Source organism: Phyllobates terribilis, unplaced genomic scaffold, assembly GCF_046119375.1.
Source record: "Phyllobates terribilis strain yellow unplaced genomic scaffold, ASM4611937v1 Scaffold_2__4_contigs__length_985480577, whole genome shotgun sequence".
Classification (NCBI taxonomy): Eukaryota; Metazoa; Chordata; class Amphibia; order Anura; family Dendrobatidae; genus Phyllobates; species Phyllobates terribilis.
Genome location: NW_027362762.1, coordinates 691,107,336 through 691,127,177, shown reverse-complemented (window position 1 = coordinate 691,127,177; position 19,842 = coordinate 691,107,336). Strand labels below are relative to the sequence as shown.

The window sequence follows — 19,842 nt, the reverse complement described above, 5'->3', positions numbered from 1 at the left end:
TATAAAGGCTGTCTGCTAAATGATCGGGCTGTGTATTTCAAAAGGCATATTACTGGAGGGAGAGTAGTTTGCTGAGAGGAGTTTGGGTCTCCCGAAAAAAGCTGCAGCAGAGTTTCATCGGGGATCGTGTACGAGGGATCGTGTCCTTCCTGATACCTTACAGCAACTACAAACTGTACATGGTAGCTGTGAACGGGAGAGGGGACGGCCCGAAGAGTGACATTAAAGAGTTCACCACACCAGAGGGAGGTAGGTGCTCAGGAAGAGAGCGAATGACAGACCGCTAACATATTGCTGTGTATGTCACAACCAGCTGCTAACTAAAATGTGAAAATCCAGAGTGTTACTTCTACGGTGCGATCGTGCCCTCTTAAGTCACTATGTACCCCCATATGGCACACAATCAGCTTTTACTTATTTTGTTCTCATCTACTTTCTTCTCACTCTTCCAGTGCCCAGTCAGCCTAAAAACTTTAGATTCAGTGAACCAAACCGTGAAACCATTTTCTTAGATTGGAGTCCTCCAGAACACCCCAATGGGAATCTGACAGGCTACGGTTTACGCTACCAAGCATGTAAGTGAACAGTTTGGTGGTAAGTGATTTTCTATAACTAAGCTCCAACCTAAGAGTTCTTTCCAGAAGGGGCATTATAGTTTGAATTAGGGCCCTGATTTACCATGTGCCATTTAGAATACTGATGTTTTCTCCAGATGGGCCGCATGCTGCTGGGTTCAGGAGCAACTGCTACCTCTGCAACCACGACACTTATACCCTTGGTGTTTTTTCTACCAGTTAGCATTACGTTAGAGTTTTGTAGAAAAAAAAATAATGTTTTACTATTTTAATGGGAACCTGTCATGTCCTGGAACGCTATTTATTTGCAAATATAGGGGTAATCAGCATGTACTGTAGATAGCGTTAAAATAAACAGCAGCTACAGGGAGAAACTGAACTTATAGCCTCCCTGTAGCTGCTTGCTTTTAGTCATCGAGGCAGGGAGATGTAACAGTCACCGCTCACTACACAGTGAGCGTACTTTAATCACTCCCCAGCACTTTGACAGTCTGGCAGGATATTAGATTACTTTCTCCCTATAGCCAATTCTCTATTAAGGCAGCCGGATTAATGGTATTTACCAATGATTACCACTATATCTGTAGATAAGTAGCATTTCTGGACATGACCGGTTCCCTTTTAAATTGTTTTCACCAATCATCCCGCTATAATTATATAGGACTCGTAGTGGCAAGATGGCATTCACAATTTAGAATTCATTTGGTGTCTGAAATATCATATTTGCCACTTGCCTGGATGACTATGCAAAACTTTTAAAATATTGTGACCTTTGCTGCAGGTTTTACATTTTTAATATTCACTCCTATTCACATCAATCTTCCAACAGTCAATGGTTCCAGATTCGCAAGGCCAGTGGTTGAGATTCTGTCACCAAACCAAACGAAATTCACTATAGCAAGGACGGATCCAATATCACGTTATCGCATTACCTTAAGTGCAAGGACACAGGTTGGAGCTGGAGAAGTGGTGACGGTCGATACGCCTCTCAGGCCGGATGAAGGTAAAAAAAACTGATTCTTCCAAAATGTAATACATTCATACAGATTTAAACATGTACCTTAATCTTACAATGCATTGACCTATCTCCAGAATATACAGGTGCATCTCACTAAATTAGAATATCATCAAAAAGTTAATTTATTTCAGTTCTTCAATACAAAAAGTGAAACTCATATATTATATAGAGTCATCACAAACAGAGTGATCTATTTCAATTGTTTATTTCTGTTAATGTTGATGATTATGGATTACAGCCAATGAAAACACAAAAGTCATTATCTCAGTAATTTAAAATACTTAACAAAAAACACCTGCAAATGTGTTTAAAAAGGTCCCTTAGTCTGTTTCAGTAGGCTCCACAATCATGGGGAAGATTGCTGACTTGACAGATGTCCAGAAGGCAGTCATTGACACACTAAGTAAATGCAAAGTAAATTTTGCATTTCATTTGGAAATCAAGGTCCCAGAGTCTGGAGGAAGAGTAGAGAGGCCACAATCCAAGCTGCTGGAGGTCTAGTGTGAAGTTTCCACAATCAGTGATGGTTTGGGGAGCCATGTCATCTGCTGGTGTAGGTCCACTGTGTTTTATCAAGACCAAAGTCAGCTCAGCCATCTACCAGGACGTTTTAGAGCACTTCATGCTTCCCTCTGCCGACAAGCTTTTTGGAGATGGAAATTTCATTCTCCAGCAGGACTTGGCACCTGTGGCACCTGTCCACACTGCCAAAAGTACCAATACCTGGTTTAAAAACAACAGTATCACTGTGCTTGATTGGCAGCAAACTCGCCTGACCTTAACCCCATAGAGAATCTATGGGGTATTGTCAAGAGGAAGATGAGAGATAGAAGACCCAACAATGCAGCCGAGCTGAAGGCTGCTATCAAAGCAACCTGGGCTTCCATAACACCTCAGCAGTGCCACAGGCTGATCGCCTCCATGCCACGCCGCATTGATGCAGTAATTGATGCAAAAGGAGCCCTGACCAAGTATTGAGTGCATTCATTGAACATACATTTCAGTAGGCCAACATTTCGGATTTTGAAAACATTTTTCAAGCTGTTGTTATAAAGTATTCTAATTTACTGAGATAATGACTTTTATGTTTTCAATGGCTGTAAGCCATAATCATCAACATTAACAGAAATAAACACTTGAAATAGATCACTCTGTTTGTAATGACTCTATATAATAGATGACATTCACTTTTTGTATTGAAGAACTGAAATAAATTAACTTTTTGATGATATTCTAATTTATTGAGATGCACCTGTACCTTATAATTTTGATTCATGAGGGTCAACCTCTAGCAGCCAAGCATATAATCACAATGAAGTAACTAATGCCCCCTTGAATCTGTTGGACAAAAGCCCTCCTGACTATGTAGGAAACTGCAAAAAGCTTTCGTCAAGTGAAAGGTGTTGTGTTTGGTTCTCCGCATCCCTGTGTGGGAAAAATCATGAGGTTCTGGCAGTCCGCCCCACCAAAGAGAAAGCGATAGCAAATCTTAGTGTTATACCATCTCTTCTTTTAGAGCGAAGACCCCATTAACTAAAGATTCAATATTTTGCATAACTAATACAATTTTTCTGCCAAACTAAGCTTTTCCAATTGTGCTCACTGTACTCTGTTTTTTATGGTACCTTATGTACAATATTTCATACCTGGCATGGAAAAAGTTGCACATATTTCCAGAGACTTGATAGGGACCGTTGTGTCATTGTTTTTCTCTTCTTTGTGTTTATGTGTTCGGCTTTTTTTCTTTCTTTTTTGCCCTTGCTTTTCTAAACTCTTGGCTTTCTGTGAGGTCTGCAGTTCCCCCTACTTCAGGTAAAGTAATATGATCGCATGGTAACATGCATGTGGCTTTTAGCATGCTAAGCTTGCAACATTGTATTCTGTCTCTCAAAGCACCCATATTGCCTGCAACATACAGTAGATTGCTTGTGGTAATGGCGTTCTTCCTCAGCTCTATTAAACTAAAAGCATTCAGTGTCTACTGGGAGGATCGTCATCTATAAAGTGATGTCCATCAGCTCCTTTTCTGTGCTTTTTTCCTGATAAGTAGTGGCAGACAAGCTGGCCTCCATGTTCCCCAAGCGAAGAAGAGACAGGGAAATTCTGTATGTAAAAATAAAAAAATGCAGCGTAAGTATATTGAAGGGGAGCTGAAGACGTGCTACTGTACATTTACACAAGACCATAGTATGTATATTTCCAGGCATAGGGGGAAAAGTAAAAAAAATGTTTGTATGTGAATATACAACCATATATAGCTACAGAACTTTTATTTCTGATGTCGCTTATAGCTATTTCTAGACTTCACTTCCAAAGGATTTCCAGTTTAAAGAGAACTTGACAGTAGATTCATACTGGCCGAGCCACAGGCAGCATGATTCAGACCAGCTGCATCATTTCAGAGAAAAGATACTTGGAAAAGCCGGCCAGGGTCAACGCATCTAGCATGATTAGTAACACAAGTCCTTGGCGGCTTCTCCCTGCACCGATCCTTCGGGTACACACACAATTAGGGAGGGAGAGACCTGTCAGTCATGGGGAGCGGGGTGGTGACAAGCCACCCTGGACTTGCCTAGACTAGCCATCCTAGTGTCATTGTCCCCGGACAGATATTCAAAGTTTGTTTTCTCTGAAATGCCATAGCCTTTCAAAGTAATACACAACAGCAATAACGCAGCCAGTATCCAATTCATGGTGCCTGTGGCTCGGGCAGCATGAATCTGATGAAAGTCTCCCTTCAAGCAAAGAAAACCTATTTGTTGTATACTGAAAAATTATGCAATTTGCTATATACTTTCTGTATTAATTCTTTGATATGTTCAAGATTTCTGCTTGAAGCATTTGAATAGGAACTATTATTCTTTAATTACAGAATATTAAAATGTATACTGGTAATGTGATAATGGCTCAGGGTTAGTGATTTCTTCCAGGGTTTCTTCCCAGGATTTTCTGTAAAGAACGCCATTGTTGACACATTTTTTTGCATGTATATCAGGGCACACTACGTCCTTGTACCACATTTACCATTTGTTTTGGACACTTTTTCTGTCTCACCTGTATAGGGTGTATGGCTTCACTGGAAGGGAAGTGATTTTCTAAGAAATTGGCATGACCCAAGTTGTGTCACATTGCTCCATGATTATGTCAAAATTAAGTCTCAAGTTTGTATGACAAAGTAAGCTAGTAAATTATGTAAACTTAGACTAGAAATTGATCTAAGCGTCATGAGCTACTTTGATAAATGTGGTGCATTTCTAATCCATGTCTGCAGTTTTAATAAGACTGGTGTGGTGTGAACACTGCCGGTGTGTTCTCTCTTTCAAGAATATATTATATTTGTACTTCAATCTTATCTGGGCCAAAGTTGTAGAAGACATGAGTGTGTAAGGTGTCAAGTGTCCACAGTTAAATCTCTAAAGCAATGCTATCCAGTTACATATATACTGTACATATCATTAAAATATCCACAGAAATAGACCTGAGGTGCATGTAAGCATGGCAACCAAGAATGGCTGGTATCAGGGCAAGCAGTAGGCATGCCGAAGGGGGAGTGCATGGCTGTTTCGGAGCTGTGACACGCAGCTGCCCGCAATCCGGTTTCAATGCACTCTACATCACTGTATATGAATAAGGGGATGTGCACACGGCGTCTTCTTTATGCGGATTCTGCTTAGAATCTGCCTGATAAAGTGTCCTATAAAATGAACATAATACACAGCAATGTCAAAACGACAATGCTGTGCACACGTTCCATCTTATGTAACGTCTTTTAATGGCTTCTTGGTTCGAAAACCCTGAAGCGATTAAAAGAAGTGATATGTTCATTCTTCCTACTCTCTATACTTGACATTTTGGTTTAAGAGATGCTCCCTGAAGCGGATTTGCTTGGGAAAAATCGGCGGCTAGTCTGGCATCTAAAAGACGTCTTGTGCACATAGCCTAAGAGAGGCGGTTCCTTGCTTTTCCTTTTTTTGGCTTTCTGGATAAGCTGTAACTGTTGAAATTCCTTGCTGTTTCAGCGTCGCCGATATATTGACCTCCCTCCAGTCTGTGTTTCCCATGCTGAAGTAGTGACATGCGTCACCAGTATTTGACTGCTTTAGCCAGTCACAACAGCTATGACTATAACGTAATCAGTATTCAGTAAGTGGTTGATTGGCTTATGCCTCACCGTAAGAGCGGACTTATACCACCCGACTTGCAAAGTTAAATGGCTGCCGATCAGTTAATTGCTTGCTGATTAGCAGTCATTTAATCACCTGATTAGACTTCCCATGTGCACAGTACGATCAATAATAGATCGTTCTGTGCTCCTACACTGTGTTCTTGGCAGCACATGTCTTATTTACACAGGATTATGTGCTTCTGAGAACAATAAATTTTAATCCTGTTTAAAAATCGTTTTACCCCAGGAACAAGTGTTTTTTTTGTTTATCGGATGATTGGCAGCCTGTATACACTGTCCAATCATCGGGAAACAAGCCTTCCTAGGAACACTTGTTCATGATAATTGGCCAGTGTAAATTCAGCTTTAGGCTACATTCACACATAGATTATGGATGTGGTTTTGAAGCCAATACGCATTAAAATCGATTTAAAAAACTGTCTCAAATACTTTCTGAATTTTCTTCCTATTGATTTTAATAAGAAATCCAAAATGCTGTTCAATTTTTTATGAGTTTTTTTTCTGGCAAGATTTTGTAAGCCTCTTTGAAGAAAAAAAAAGAAGCAATATGTAAATTTTTTTATGCGGATTCCTTATGGAATCTGCTCAAAATGTAACCGTGGGTGTCAAATACTGTTTAAAAAAATCCAGTAAAAAGCCATGTGGATTCCTGATGTAAATTTCTCTTGAAAACCACGTCTGGTTTGTGCGCCTCAATAAAAGCACGGTGTGAACATACCCTAAGGTGGTAAACACAGACTGGTAGAGAACCACTTGATGTGCAGCGCTAAAGTGTTAAAGTGGTGGAGGGTTTAAATGGTGAGTATGATATTTTTGAGTTAAACCCTTTAAGCTATGATATATTGTTATTAAGGATAACAATAAATGTCATATTCCCAGCAATTAGAATACGAGCAGATACAACAATGCATTCTGTAAGTCAATGCAATAGATTTGCAGTCTGCTGCTTGTATGTGTGCATGCCGGCTTCATTACAGGTTGTCATCTTCCATCCTGTGTATTGCACATAGGGCAGAAGGACGGCTCCTCCCGTGATCACTCAGCTTGGCTGTGATATCTCTCTTCATTGTCATTCATTCAGCTTGCTTGGACTATTTTTGGCCATGTTTTCAGCACTGAATTGTACAAATTGTGTGAAATGAAAATGTTCATTGCATCTCTATTTCCAGTAACTATATTATTGTATTTTCTCTTAGAATGACCGGAGTATGACATTTGTGTTCTTCAGAGTAATATATGTTACATCTTGGCATCCTCTTAGCTAAGACTCTGTGTATGAATTGTTCCAGTGACATTATATACGGTTTCCAATGTGACCTATGATTGCATGGGTGGTTGAAAAGATGGAGACATTTCTATAAAAAAAGACAAATGGGTCTTGTGTGTAAGGGATATTGCAAATAAAAATGGACAGTTACCCATGTCATCCAAATATTTCTGGAAAGCAGCATAAAAATGAAAGAAGTAATCTGATTGGTTTGCAAAAGTTGGCTATTACCGTACAAAATCTTGAGAGTTTTTGGGCTAGTCTCAAACACAACATTTTTAGGAGAAAAAGCTACGCTTTTCATAGCATTTTTATGTGTTTTCTTTTTTCCTGGCCAAAAAAACTTTCATTTTAAAGAATTTAGGCGGTGTTTTGTGTGCCAGTGAGGATCTTTTTATAATGCAGCATGCTGTCAGTATGGCATTTGATGGGCGTGCTCTATAGCAAGATAAAAATCCCCACCAAAAACTCGTAAAAAATGCTATGAAAAAAACTAGGTTTTAAAGAGATTTCTGCAATAAGGCTGGCTTTACCACAGAGGATTCAATGAAGGTTTTCTAAGTGTAAAGCCAGCTTCATAGTAATAATACCAAATTCTTCTCACCCTCTGTCTCTTATGGTATTCGGGTCTCTCTGGGAACCCCTTCTATCAACTCAAGAGCTCCATCATTTTCCCTCCCAACTACTTTCAGCATATGATAAGGGAAAATGGGCTACTTAATTCCTATGGTCACAGTGTATCAAGATGTCTGAAGAGTTTCAGTAAATTCTGGAAGACGTGCATTTCTCTGCTCTTTTTTCAGTCTATTTTTCACCTTGTCTTCAGTTCCTCCCACGTCTCCAGCGCCCGTTACAGATGCACCTACAGAAATCCTAACTGTTCCCCCAACCACTACTGTCCTCACAACAACTATTACAGCCAGACCCACTACTACCACCACTCTTCTGACCACCACGGCTACTGAGAGCCCTGCAACAACTGTGGCTAGCGTCCATGAAATAGGTATTACACCTTAAAAAAAAGTGATTGTCATCTAGTGTATAGCTTTTTCCATACCTAGGACTTGATAACGGTAATAAAGTTCAATGTTCCTATAAAAGGGTTAGACTCAACATCCGTAATGTTTAAAACTGCAAAGTGCTTGCAAAAATAAGCAACTTTGCAATTTACTTGTAATTAAAAATCCTCTCTGTTCGCAATAACAAATGGATACTTATTTTATTGTTAATGGCTTTTTCTCAGGGTTACTGGCCACTACTGCAGTCTAGCAGTAGTGGCCAAGCATGCGCAGTGCCTGCAAGTTCTTTTTAAGAGAGCTTGTAAGCCCTGATCTAAAGCACATTAGTGCTCCTGTGCTCTTTCAATCCTGCATGTAGCATTGGAGGGAGAGCATAGTGCAGGCCAGCAGCGCCACCATTTTTCTGGTTTGAACTTTCAGGAGGGCACCGCTTCCTGGCAAACAGGAAGACTGGAGGCATGGGAACGACATGATCCTGAAGATGAAATATGAGACCTTTTAAGACATTATTGCTGAATGCCTATTTATAGTGATTCTTAAATTATAGGTGTATGTCTTACTATTAAAGAACAGTAGATTTCTACTATCTTCTCTTCATTCCATTCCCAAGGAATAGAGACTTGAGCCACCTTACTTCAGTGAGCTAGCTATTGAGAGTATCACAATACTGCATCTGAAGAAGGTCTGTCAAATATTTTTGGGCCTGTGATTAGATGTATGGATTTTGTGTTTTGGAAAGTGGACCCAAACACTGTAAACTACCTAAGATAACAGACAGACGAGGTGTCCACCCTCCCTGGGATAAGCACTAGTTCCCCACCGCTCTGCAGTTTTGCCTGCGGCGGCTCTCGGAGTTTCGGTTGCAGTGATGTCAGCAGCACATATTGCTGCCTTATCCAATCACAGGGCTCACTAGCACTGCTGAGGGAGACAGTACAAGCTGTAGTGATTGGCTACAGTGGTGATGCGTGCTATCGACACTCAGCTGAGCATTTAAAGAGCACCTGTCAGCATGATTTTGCAATGCATAGTAAAAGGATGGCCATAATATTATCAATTATATTGATTGATTTGATACTTTTGGTGATGAAATCCGCTTTGTGGTTCTTGTTTAATCAGCATTTGAAGTTTTCCTCTAATGAGAATTTGGTGCACAGGGGCTGGTGTTATTTCGATCTGCACATGCGCCAGCTTTGGTGCCATTTTATTGGAGACCGGCCGTGAAATCAAACTGCGCATTCGCCGCCCACACCTGTGACAGCACGAAAGTTCAAACAGAAGGCAGGTTACTGAGAAATCATTCATTTAAACACCAGAAGCAGACGAAGGGGCCAGGGTAAGAGGAGAAGATACTACGCACAGTCCCGCCCTTGTGCACCAAATGTCATTAGAAGAAAACTTCAAATGCTGATTAATGAAGAACATCAATGCGGATTTCTTCACCAAAGGTATCAATTTAATCAGTTTTACAGCTCCATTATGTCCATGTCTTTACTTTACATTATAAAATTGGACTTGCAAGTTCTTTTTACGGTCCACTTTCCTGAAAATGGAAAACCCCTTTAAGAACCTTGCTTTTAGTAGGAGGCTGGAAACAGTCAAGACCTGATTCCTAAAGACTGGTGTTGTTCATGGCAGTCTTGATGAGGGGGTGTGCTGGAGTCAGACGCTCCTGATTCATGAATCTGGAGTGTCTGATGAGTGGTGTGCGTCTTTGTCTGCTACACAACAAATCTCATTCTAGTCAGTCACGGAGTTAGATTTCTGGTGTACCGAACACCACAGCTGGTCATGAATTAGACGAGCCATGGCGTCATGCGCTTGTCCTGCCCCTGCTCTGCCCATGTTGACAGAGCTGGGATGGGTGAAACTGGTGTGAAAAGACCAAAAGTCACAAAATTTAGGCGCCGCTTGGAGTGACGCCTAAATTTTGCCAATTTTCAAAGTTTTTACGCCAGAATTCTTGCTTGAAAGCTTTGATGAGTCGAGCCCTTATTATTTACCTTCCCAGCCTGAGTAGGCTACTATCTACAACTAGTGCATTTCAATGTATCATACTTAGGGATTGTTCAGACATCCATGCAATTCAGCATGAGCACAGACCACAATGCACAGACTGGCTGCAGAGCATGGCATCTTCATATATTTCTATGAGGCTGTCACGCCCGGGACAGGAGAGCTGTGGCCAGCCCCGGGCATTGCGGTCCGTGCTTGGACTGATTTGCACAGACTGAATGAGCCCTTAGTCTGGAGGCCCAAACAATATGTGCTACAGCTGCAAATTGTTTTGTCACAAACCCTGCAGCTATCTGACAGCTGGTTCTAGTTTCTGGTTTTGACAGTATATGTTTGATGAAGTACAAGCACACATATACCAGGATGTTTTTCTGTGTAGCATGCTATTGTATCTAACCTGTTCTAAATCGCCTCCCCAACAGCACCTGAACACTGGGACGTCAAAATTTCCCCCAACAGCCACTGGGCAAACGTCACCTGGGTATATAATGTACAGATGGGCACTGAGGTTATGGTTGAGTATATTGACAGTAAGCATCATTTTGCATGTGGAGTGTGTGTAGCTGGAATGGATCTACTAGCCACCACCCACGACCAATCTCGGCTGCACTGCGCTCAAATATACCAAAGGATGGTACTTCAGGAGGCGGTTGTCAGCGAAAACATAAATCAAAATTGGCCATTATTGTTGCTACATTTTGGAGCATAAATTAGTGATTGCCCTTTTTTGAGAATGTATTTTACCACCACTCCTGGAGTGCCCACATTGCATTAATTCAGCTTGTAAAACAGTAAGTTCAAGAAACCCGTTGTCATGTATCTGCATAGACATTTATGGGAACTGTTTGCGGTAATCCATGACAAAACCAGAACAAGACTTCCTGATTGGCTTTACTTTAGTGAAACAGGTATAGAACAAATAAGGTATCCAGATAATAACGTCCCATATATGACTATGTATACAGTTTTTTTGTAATGCATTACATGAGCACATATATAAGGTGGCTAGGGGCGAACGGAAATTCACCATGCTTGGAAGCATTTCATTAATGGAAGATCTCGTCACCTCATATATTACCTTTGATTGGCATGCCCTGCATTACATACGCTTTGTCTGCTTGTTCTAATGTCATACTTGATTGGGTCAGCTTACCATGTCATGTGCAGATTGGCAATAGTTGGAGTATACACATGGACAGGAAGCATGTTACTATAGGTGAATATATGTTTATTACTTGTCTGATAATATCAGACCATATGGTATATTGTAATAGGAATCTTGGTAAAGATTGGGGGAATGTCCAGTTAATATCTACAAGTTGCACTTATTATTAAGGTTTGGTAAAATGTTCTGTACATTGTGCACTTGTGAAGTACGGATTGCTATTGTACTCATATACAGTGGGTACGGAAAGTATTCAGACCCCTTTAAATTTTTCACTCTTTGTTTCGTTGCAGCCATTTGGTAAATTCTAAAAAGTTCACCATTCAACCTGACGGAGCTGTAGAGGATCTGCAAGGAAGTATGGTCAGGTGTGAAAAACTTGTTGCATCATTCCCAAGAAGACTCATGGCTGCACTAGCTCAAAAGGGTGCTTCTACTCAATACTGAGCAAAGGGTCTGAATACTTATGACCATGTGATATTTCAGTTTTTCTTTTTTAATAAATTTGCAAACATTTCTACATTTCTGTTTTTTTCAGTCTAGATGGGGTGCAGAGTGTACTTTAATGAGAAAAAAATGAACTTTTTAGAATTTACCAAATGGCTGCAATGAAACAAAGAGTGAAAAATTTAAAGGGGTCTGAATACTTTCCGTGCCCACTGTATATTGCATATGGTCAATGTATATTGAACATTGACTCCTCAGATGTAAAGCTTTTTACCGCAGAAACATTTTCTGGCTTTTCTCTATTTCTTTCATATCCTGCACATAGTACTGTAATAATTGTAGAGACTTTCTGCTCTTTGAATAGTTGAAAGGGAAGCTGTTCAAAAAGCCTATTTACCAGCAGGTGCAGGGTTAATCTGCAGGTAAATAGCAATAAAATCATGTATTAATTAATATAGTCTGCTTCCAATCATTCAGGTTGTGCTGGGAAATGTGATCACTCACTATATGATAAGAGTGCTGTAATCACCCACTGTCAGTTTGATTGACAGCTGGCTTTGCAGTGTCGGTGTGCAGAACAGGCTGTCAGTCATTGTGCCAGGGTGTGATCACAGCCACACTCAGTACATCTACCTGCACCACTCCAATGACTGGAAGTGAGCGGCTACAGGGAAAATATAAGTTCATTTTCTCCCTGTAGCCGCTGCTTCAGTAAAACAGCCAGGCATGATTTTAACACTATTTACCTTCAGATTAACTCTATATCTGCATGTAAATAGCATTTTTAGTCAGGATTGGTTCAGTTTAAAGTAGGGATTAGTGATGTGAATGTTAAATGGGGTATTTCAGTCTTGTACTTTTATGACATATCCACAGGATATGCTATAAGTATAAAATAGCTTCAGGTCCCTCCAATGGGATTTGTATTTAACTTGAGAAGGGGACCCTGACATGAGCCGCCGCCAGTGGAGACGTGGTCAGAATTCCTATACAAATGTACCTCTATTCCAACCACCTCGCTATTCCACTGACAGTGACTCAAGTCACTTACCCACATGCAGGTCCATTTTCAGGTCCCTGAGGACAGGTCATAAATGCACAAGAAGGGAATGCTGCTTTAAATCTTTGGAATCTGTGGGGTTATGTGCAGTCTAAGTGGGGAAGATGGATGAGGGATGACAATGTGAACTGATTAATCTTGAAAAGTACTTGAGGCATTTTCTATAAAATAAATATAGCATTCATTATATACAAGGCTGTTGTCTTATGGTATTGTAAGTGTAAAACAAAAGTCTTTCTAATCATTGGAAACCTGAAGTGTTTGGCATGGAACAATAACATTGAAAGTGTTAGATGTTGTAGGGGATTTTATACCAAAGTTGTATTTTATCTCATACAGTATCAGTAATGCTATTGAGAAAGCTTAATGAGTTATGGAAAAGTCTTATATTCAGGGCTACCATGTATATGAATGTTGATGTGCGAATCATTTGCATGAAGCATTTGCCCTGGCCTCCCTTTCCCTTACTGTTAAGTCAAACGACATTCATCCTCAGCTCTTTCCTATCAGGTAATAACATGAGCAGAACTGTTCCTGTTAGGGGTCATCACCCTACATCAATTCAACTGTCTGATCTGGTCCCTGGGATGACCTACAGAGTACGGGTTTATTCCCAGGAGCACCACTTGGTCACAAGCCCATTTGTGACATTCGAGACCAACTCAGGTGAGGGCTCTATCTTTTCTGTGACAGCACAGACACATTGTTTTTTTTATCCAGCTTGTATGAAAGATGTAACTTTTCAATTGACATAGTTCATTTAGTAGTGAAATGTGAGAGGGGTTTGTTCTCATGCGGGGGTTACCAAATAATAAGCCTGGTGCAACTTCTTCTGGTAATAAACTATAAAAGCTCGATGTTGCAGTATGGCTTGCCTCTTGACAAGAGCAAACGACAGTCTGTTGCATGTTGAGCTTTACCCTTTTGTTTCTTGTGCTTTTAAGTTACGAACCTTTTAGATTTGTTTTTTTTTCTTTTCTTGAATTTCATTTCTGTGTTTGTTTTAAATTTTTTTTTTTTTTTTGAGCCTTGTCATGATTCTTTGAATGTGGAAAAATGTGTTAAGATATCCATGTAAGATGCCTTATAATAAGTAAGACTTATATTCTTTTTAGATAACTAGCGTAGTAATCCAACTTTTTGGGAAAAATTTGCACCCACTCTGACTTGGTATTTTTAAATGGACATTTAAAAGTGTCGAAAAGAATCATAAGGTCTCTTCATATGTCACATCTGTTTTGTATAGACATATACAGTCATATGAAAAAGTTTGGGCACCCCTATTATTCTTAAGCTTAATGTTTTCTAAAAATTGGTGTTTTTGCAACAGCTATTTCAGTTTGATATATGTAATAACTGTTGGACACAGTAATGTTTCTGCCTTGAAATGAGGTTTATTGTACTAACAGAAAATGTGCAATCTGCATTCAAACAAAATTTGACAGGTGCATAAGTATGGGCACCCTTATCATTTTCTTGTTTTAAATACTCCTACCTACTTTTTACTGACTTACTAAAGCACTTTTTTGGGTTTTGTAACCTCATTGAGCTTTGAACTTCATAGCCAGGTGTATGCAATCATGAGAAAAGCTACTTAAAGTGGCCACTTGCAAGTTGTTCTCCTGTTTGAAGCTCCACTGAAGAGTGCCATCATGGGCTCCTCAAAACAACTGTCAAATGATCTGAAAACAAAGATTATTCAACATAGTTGTTCAGGAGAAGGATACAAAAAGCTGTCTCAGAGATTTAACCTGTCAGTTTCCACTGTGAGGAACATAGTAAGGAAATGGAAGAACACAGGGACAGTTCTTGTTAAGGCCAGAAGTGGCAGGCCAAGAAAAACTTCAGAAAGGCAGAGAAGAAGAATGGTGAGATCAGTCAAGGACAATCCTCAGACCACATCCAGAGAGCTGCAGCATCAACTTGCTGCAGATGGTGTCACTGTGCATCGGTCAACTATACAACGCACTTTGCACAAGGAGAAGCTGTATGGGAGAGTGATGCGAAAGAAGCCGTTTCTGCAAGCACGCCACAAACAGAGTCGGCTGAGGTATGCAAAAGCACATTTGGAGAAGCCAATTTCTTTTTGGAAGAAGGTCCTATGGACTGATGAAACCAAGATTGAGTTGTTTGGTCATACAAAAAGGCGTTATGCATGATGGCAAAAAAACACAGCATTCCAAGAAAAACACTTGCTACCCACAGTAAAATTTGGTGGAGGTTCCATCATGCTTTGGGGCTGTGTGGCCAATGCCGGCACCGGGAATCTTGTTAAAGTTGAGGGACGCATGGATTCCACTCAGTATCAGCAGATTCTTGACAATAATTTTCAAGAATCAGTGACAAAGTTGAAGTTACGCAGGGGATGGATCTTTCAGCAAGACAATGATCCAAAACACCGCTCCAAATCTACTCAGGCATTCATGCAGAGGAACAATTACAATGTTCTGGAATGGCCATCCCAGTCCCCAGACCTGAATATCATTGAACATCTGTGGGATCATTTGAAGAGGGCTGTCCATGCTCGGCGACCATCAAACTTAACTGAACTGGAATTGTTTTGTAAAGAGGAATGGTCAAAAATACCTTCATCCAGGATCCAGGAACTCATTAAAAGCTACAGGAAGCGACTAGAGGCTGTTATTTTTGCAAAAGGAGGATCTACTAAATATTAATGTCACTTTTCTGGTGAGGTGCCCATATTTATGCACCTGTCAAATTTTGTTTGAATACAGATTGCACATTTTCTGTTAGTACAATAAACCTCATTTCAAGGCAGAAACATTACTGTGTCCAACAGTTATTACATATATCAAACTGAAATAGCTGTTGCAAAAACACCAATTTTTATAAAACATTAAGCTTAAGATTAATAGGGGTGCCCAAACTTTTTCATATGACTGTAGATATACACACATGATCAAAATTGTTGGTACCCCTCGTTTAATGAAAGAAAAACCCACAATGGTCACAGAAATAACTTGAATCTGACAAAAGTAATAATATATTAAAAATCTTTGAATATGAAAAAATGAAAGTCAGACATTGCTTTTCAACCCTGCTTCCACAGAATTTAAAAAAAAATTAAACTCATGAAATAGGCCTGGACAGAAATGATGGTGCCCTTAACTTAATATTTTGTTGAACAACATTTTGAAGCAATCACTGCAATCAAACGATTCATGTAACTGTCAATGAGACTTCTGCACCTCTCGACAGGTATTTGGTCCACTCCTCATGAGCAAACTGCTCCAGTTGTCTCGTGTTTGAAGGTTGCCTTTTCCAGACGGCATGTTTCAGCTCTTTCCAAAGATGGTCAATAGGATTTAGGTCAGGGCTCATAGAAGGCCACTTCAGAATAGTCCAATGTTTTCCTCTTAGCCATTCTTGGGTGTTTTTAGCTGTGTGTTTTGGGTCATTATCCTGTTGTAAGACCCATGACCTGCGACTGAGACCTAGCTTTCTGACACTGAGCAGCACATTTCTCTCTAGAATCCCTTAATAGTCTTGAGATTTCATTGTACCCTGCACAGATTCAAGCCACCCTGTGCCAGATGCTGCCAAGCAGCCCCAGAACATAACAGAGCCTCCTCCATGTTTCACAGTAGGGACAGTGTTCTTTTCTTGATATGCTTCATTTTTCCGTCTGTGAACATAGAGCTGATGTGCCTTGCCAAAAACTTCCATTTGTGTCTCATCTGTCCATAGGGCATTCTCCAAGATGCTTTGTGGCTTGTCAACATGTAGTTTGGCAAATTCCAGTCTGGCTTTTTTATGATTTTTTTTCAACAATGGTGTTCTCCTTGGTCGTCTCCCATGAAGTCCACTTTGGATAAAACAACGACGGATGGTGCGATCTGACACTGATATTCCTTGAGCTTGAAGTTCACCTTTAATCTCTTTAGAAGTTATCCTGGGCTCTTTTGTTTCCATTCGTATTATCCGTCTCTTTGATTTGTCATCAATTTTCGTCCTGTGGCCACGTCTAGAGAGGTTGGCTACAGTCCCATGGATCTTAAATTTCTGAATAATATGTGCAACTGTAGTCACAGGAACATCAAGCTGCTTGGAGATGGTCCAACCTTTACCTTTCACATGCTTGTCTATAATTTTCTTTCTAATCTCCTGAGACAACTCTTTCCTTTGCTTCCTCTGGTCCATATTGAGTGTGGTACACACCATGTCACTAAACAGCACAGTGAGTATCTGTAGCCCTATATACAGGCCCACTGACTGATTACAAGATTGTAGACACCTGTGATGCTAATTAGTGGACACAACTTGATTTATCATGTCCCTTTTGTCACAATATTTTCAGGGGTACCATCATTTCTGTCCAGGCCTATTCCATGAGTTTAATTTTTTTTTAAATTCTGTGGAAGCAGGGTTGAAAAGCAATGTCTGACTTTCATTTGTTGATTTTCATACATTTTTTTATTTTTTATTACTCTTGTCAGATTCAAGTTATTTCTGTGACCATTGTGGGTTTTTCTTTCATTAACCCCTTCCCGACCCGTGTCACACCGTTTGTGACATGGAAAACAGTTCGTTCCCGACCCATGTCACAGCGTCTGTGACATGGAGGGAAAGAGCCCCTACAGCGCCTGCGAGCGGGGTCGCTCAGGTGTCACAGTTGCTACTGCAACTGGACATCCTGAAGTCGACCCCCCGGGGGGTGGATTAACCCCCCCGTACCTGGGACCCCTCCGATTGGCTGTTTCATTTTCACTTTTAGTGAAACTGCCAATCGGTATGAATTAAATATTTCACCAATGAAAATTGGTGTAATATTTAAATCTGGGCATTGCCTGATGCTTACAGCGTCAGCCATTGGCTGGGGGGAGTGTCACCTCTGTTCCCCCCCTCCCCCCAGATCTGATTGGGGGGCTAGCGTCACATGGATACTAGCCCCAATCAGATATGGAGGGATGACTGAAACCTCCCAGCACCTTCCCAACCCTAGATCGTCTGCTGTGGACCCCCTGCTGTGGACCCCCTGCTGTGGACCCCCTGCTGCGGACCCCCTGCTGCGGACCCCCTGCTGTGGACCCTGTGGATCGCGTCTGCCGCCACCACCGCTGATCAGCGGTAAGTATTGCCGCCACTCCCCCCGACCCCCCCTCCACCCCCCCCCCCGCGACCCCCCCCGCCCCCCTCTCCACCCCCCCTCCACTTTCATACCTGCACCCCGACCTCCGCTCCCTCTCTCACGTCTTCATCCACCGGCTGCTGCTCTCCTTCTGACAGCCGGTGGACTGTGATCACAGCAGCAGCAGGCTCAGTGTAAATGCCCTGCTCCTGTGATCAAACCCACCATCCCCCAGTCACAGTGATATCACCCCCCACCTCCCAATAATCACCCCCTCCCCCAGTGTTCACCCCCCCTGTCCCCAGTGTTCACCCCCCCCAGTGTTCACCCCCCCTGTTCCCAGTGTTCACCCCCCCCCCTGTTCCCAGTGATCACCCCCCCGAAAACCCAGTAATCAGCCCCCTGCTCCTGCCAGCTCCTGCTCCCCTTTCTGCCCCAGTAATCACCCCCCCGATGCTGCCGGCCTCCTACCCCCCCTTGCTGCTGCCGGCTCCTGCCCCAGTGATCACCCCCCTTGCTGCTGCTTCTGGCTCCTCCATCTCCTCAGCCCCCTCCTACGTCTGACCGCCCCCTACGTCTGACCGGCCCCTACGTCTGACCGCCCCCTACGCCTGACCGCCCCCTACGCCTGACCGCCCCTACGCCTGACCCCCCCTACTCCTGACCGCCCCCTACGCCTGACCGCCCCCTACGCCTGACCGCCCCCTACTCCTGACCGCCCCCTACGCCTGACCGCCCCCTACGCCTGACCGGCCCCTACGCCTGACCGCCCCCACACGTGACTGCAGAAGGTTACACCAAGCACACACACGTACACTCACACTATAATAAAGTTTTGATTTTTTTATTTTTTTTTTTACACACGCACAAAGCACACAAAATGTCCCGCCCGTCCCGCTCATCCCAGTCTAGGGCGTACTCAGCTGAGGAGGCTATGTCAGGTTGGTGTGTGTGTGTTGTAGTGTATGAGATTGTGTGTGTGTGTGTGTGTGTGGTGTATGCACTACAATATACCACACCGCACACCAACCTGACATGCACTACACAATGGTGTCCGCTAACAAATTGGAACCCTTTGCGTTTGGAGAGTCCCTGTGTGCCCAAACATTGGAGCTCACCAACAAGTGACACCATTTTGGAAACTAGACCCCCCAAGGCACCTATATAGATGCATAGTGAGCACTTGGAACCCCCAGGTGCTTCACAAATTGATTGATAAAAATGAAAAAGTGAAAAAAAAAACACTTTTTTATTTTTACGGATTAATTTCCTAAGGACCTGGGGGTCCCAAGTGCTCACTATGCATCTAGATAGGTGCCTTGGGGGGTCTAGTTTCCAAAATGGGGTCACTTGTGGGGGAGCTCCAATGTTTGGGCACACAGCGGCTCTCCAAATGCAACATGGTGTCCGCTAACAAATTGTCGGCTCAAATTGTTAGAAGACACCATGTTGCGTTTGGAGAGCCGCTGTGTGCCCAAACATTGGAGCTCCCCCACAAGTGACCCCATTTTGGAAACTAGACCCCCCAAGGCACCTATATAGATGCATAGTGAGCACTTGGAACCCCCAGGTGCTTCACAAATTGATTGATAAAAATGAAAAAGTGAAAAAAAAAAAACTTTTTTATTTTTACGGATTAATTTCCTAAGGACCTGGGGGTCCCAAGTGCTCACTATGCATCTAGATAGGTGCCTTGGGGGGTCTAGTTTCCAAAATGGGGTCACTTGTGGGGGAGCTCCAATGTTTGGGCACACAGCGGCTCTCCAAACGCAACATGGTGTCTTCTAACAATTTGAGCCGACAATTTGTTAGCGGACACCATGTTGCATTTGGAGAGCCGCTGTGTGCCCAAACATTGGAGCTCCCCCACAAGTGACCCCATTTTGGAAACTAGACCCCCCAAGGCACCTATCTAGATGCATAGTGAGCACTTGGAACCCCCAGGTGCTTCACAAATTGATTCATAAAAATGAAAAAGTGGGAAAAAAAACACTTTTTTA

The 19,842-nt window shown here is 42.0% G+C and overlaps 1 protein-coding gene across 18 annotated transcripts in view; it reads left to right on the top strand.

The window, feature by feature from the left end:
* The window catches only part of NFASC (neurofascin), a 165,695-nt gene that overhangs the window by 120,074 nt on the left and 25,779 nt on the right, over positions 1 to 19,842 (top strand). For 6 of the 18 annotated variants that reach the window (XM_073666996.1, XM_073667018.1, XM_073667006.1 and 3 more), the window contains 7 exons: positions 45 to 249; positions 453 to 575; positions 1,405 to 1,578; positions 3,391 to 3,405; positions 7,873 to 8,049; positions 10,504 to 10,611; positions 13,264 to 13,419. In XM_073666996.1, coding sequence (XP_073523097.1) covers positions 45 to 249; positions 453 to 575; positions 1,405 to 1,578; positions 3,391 to 3,405; positions 7,873 to 8,049; positions 10,504 to 10,611; positions 13,264 to 13,419 — 958 coding nt within the window. The remainder of the gene's footprint in view (positions 1 to 44; positions 250 to 452; positions 576 to 1,404; positions 1,579 to 3,390; positions 3,406 to 7,872; positions 8,050 to 10,503; positions 10,612 to 13,263; positions 13,420 to 19,842) is intronic. The other 12 variants (XM_073667029.1, XM_073667026.1, XM_073667030.1 and 9 more) reach the window with 4 other exon arrangements.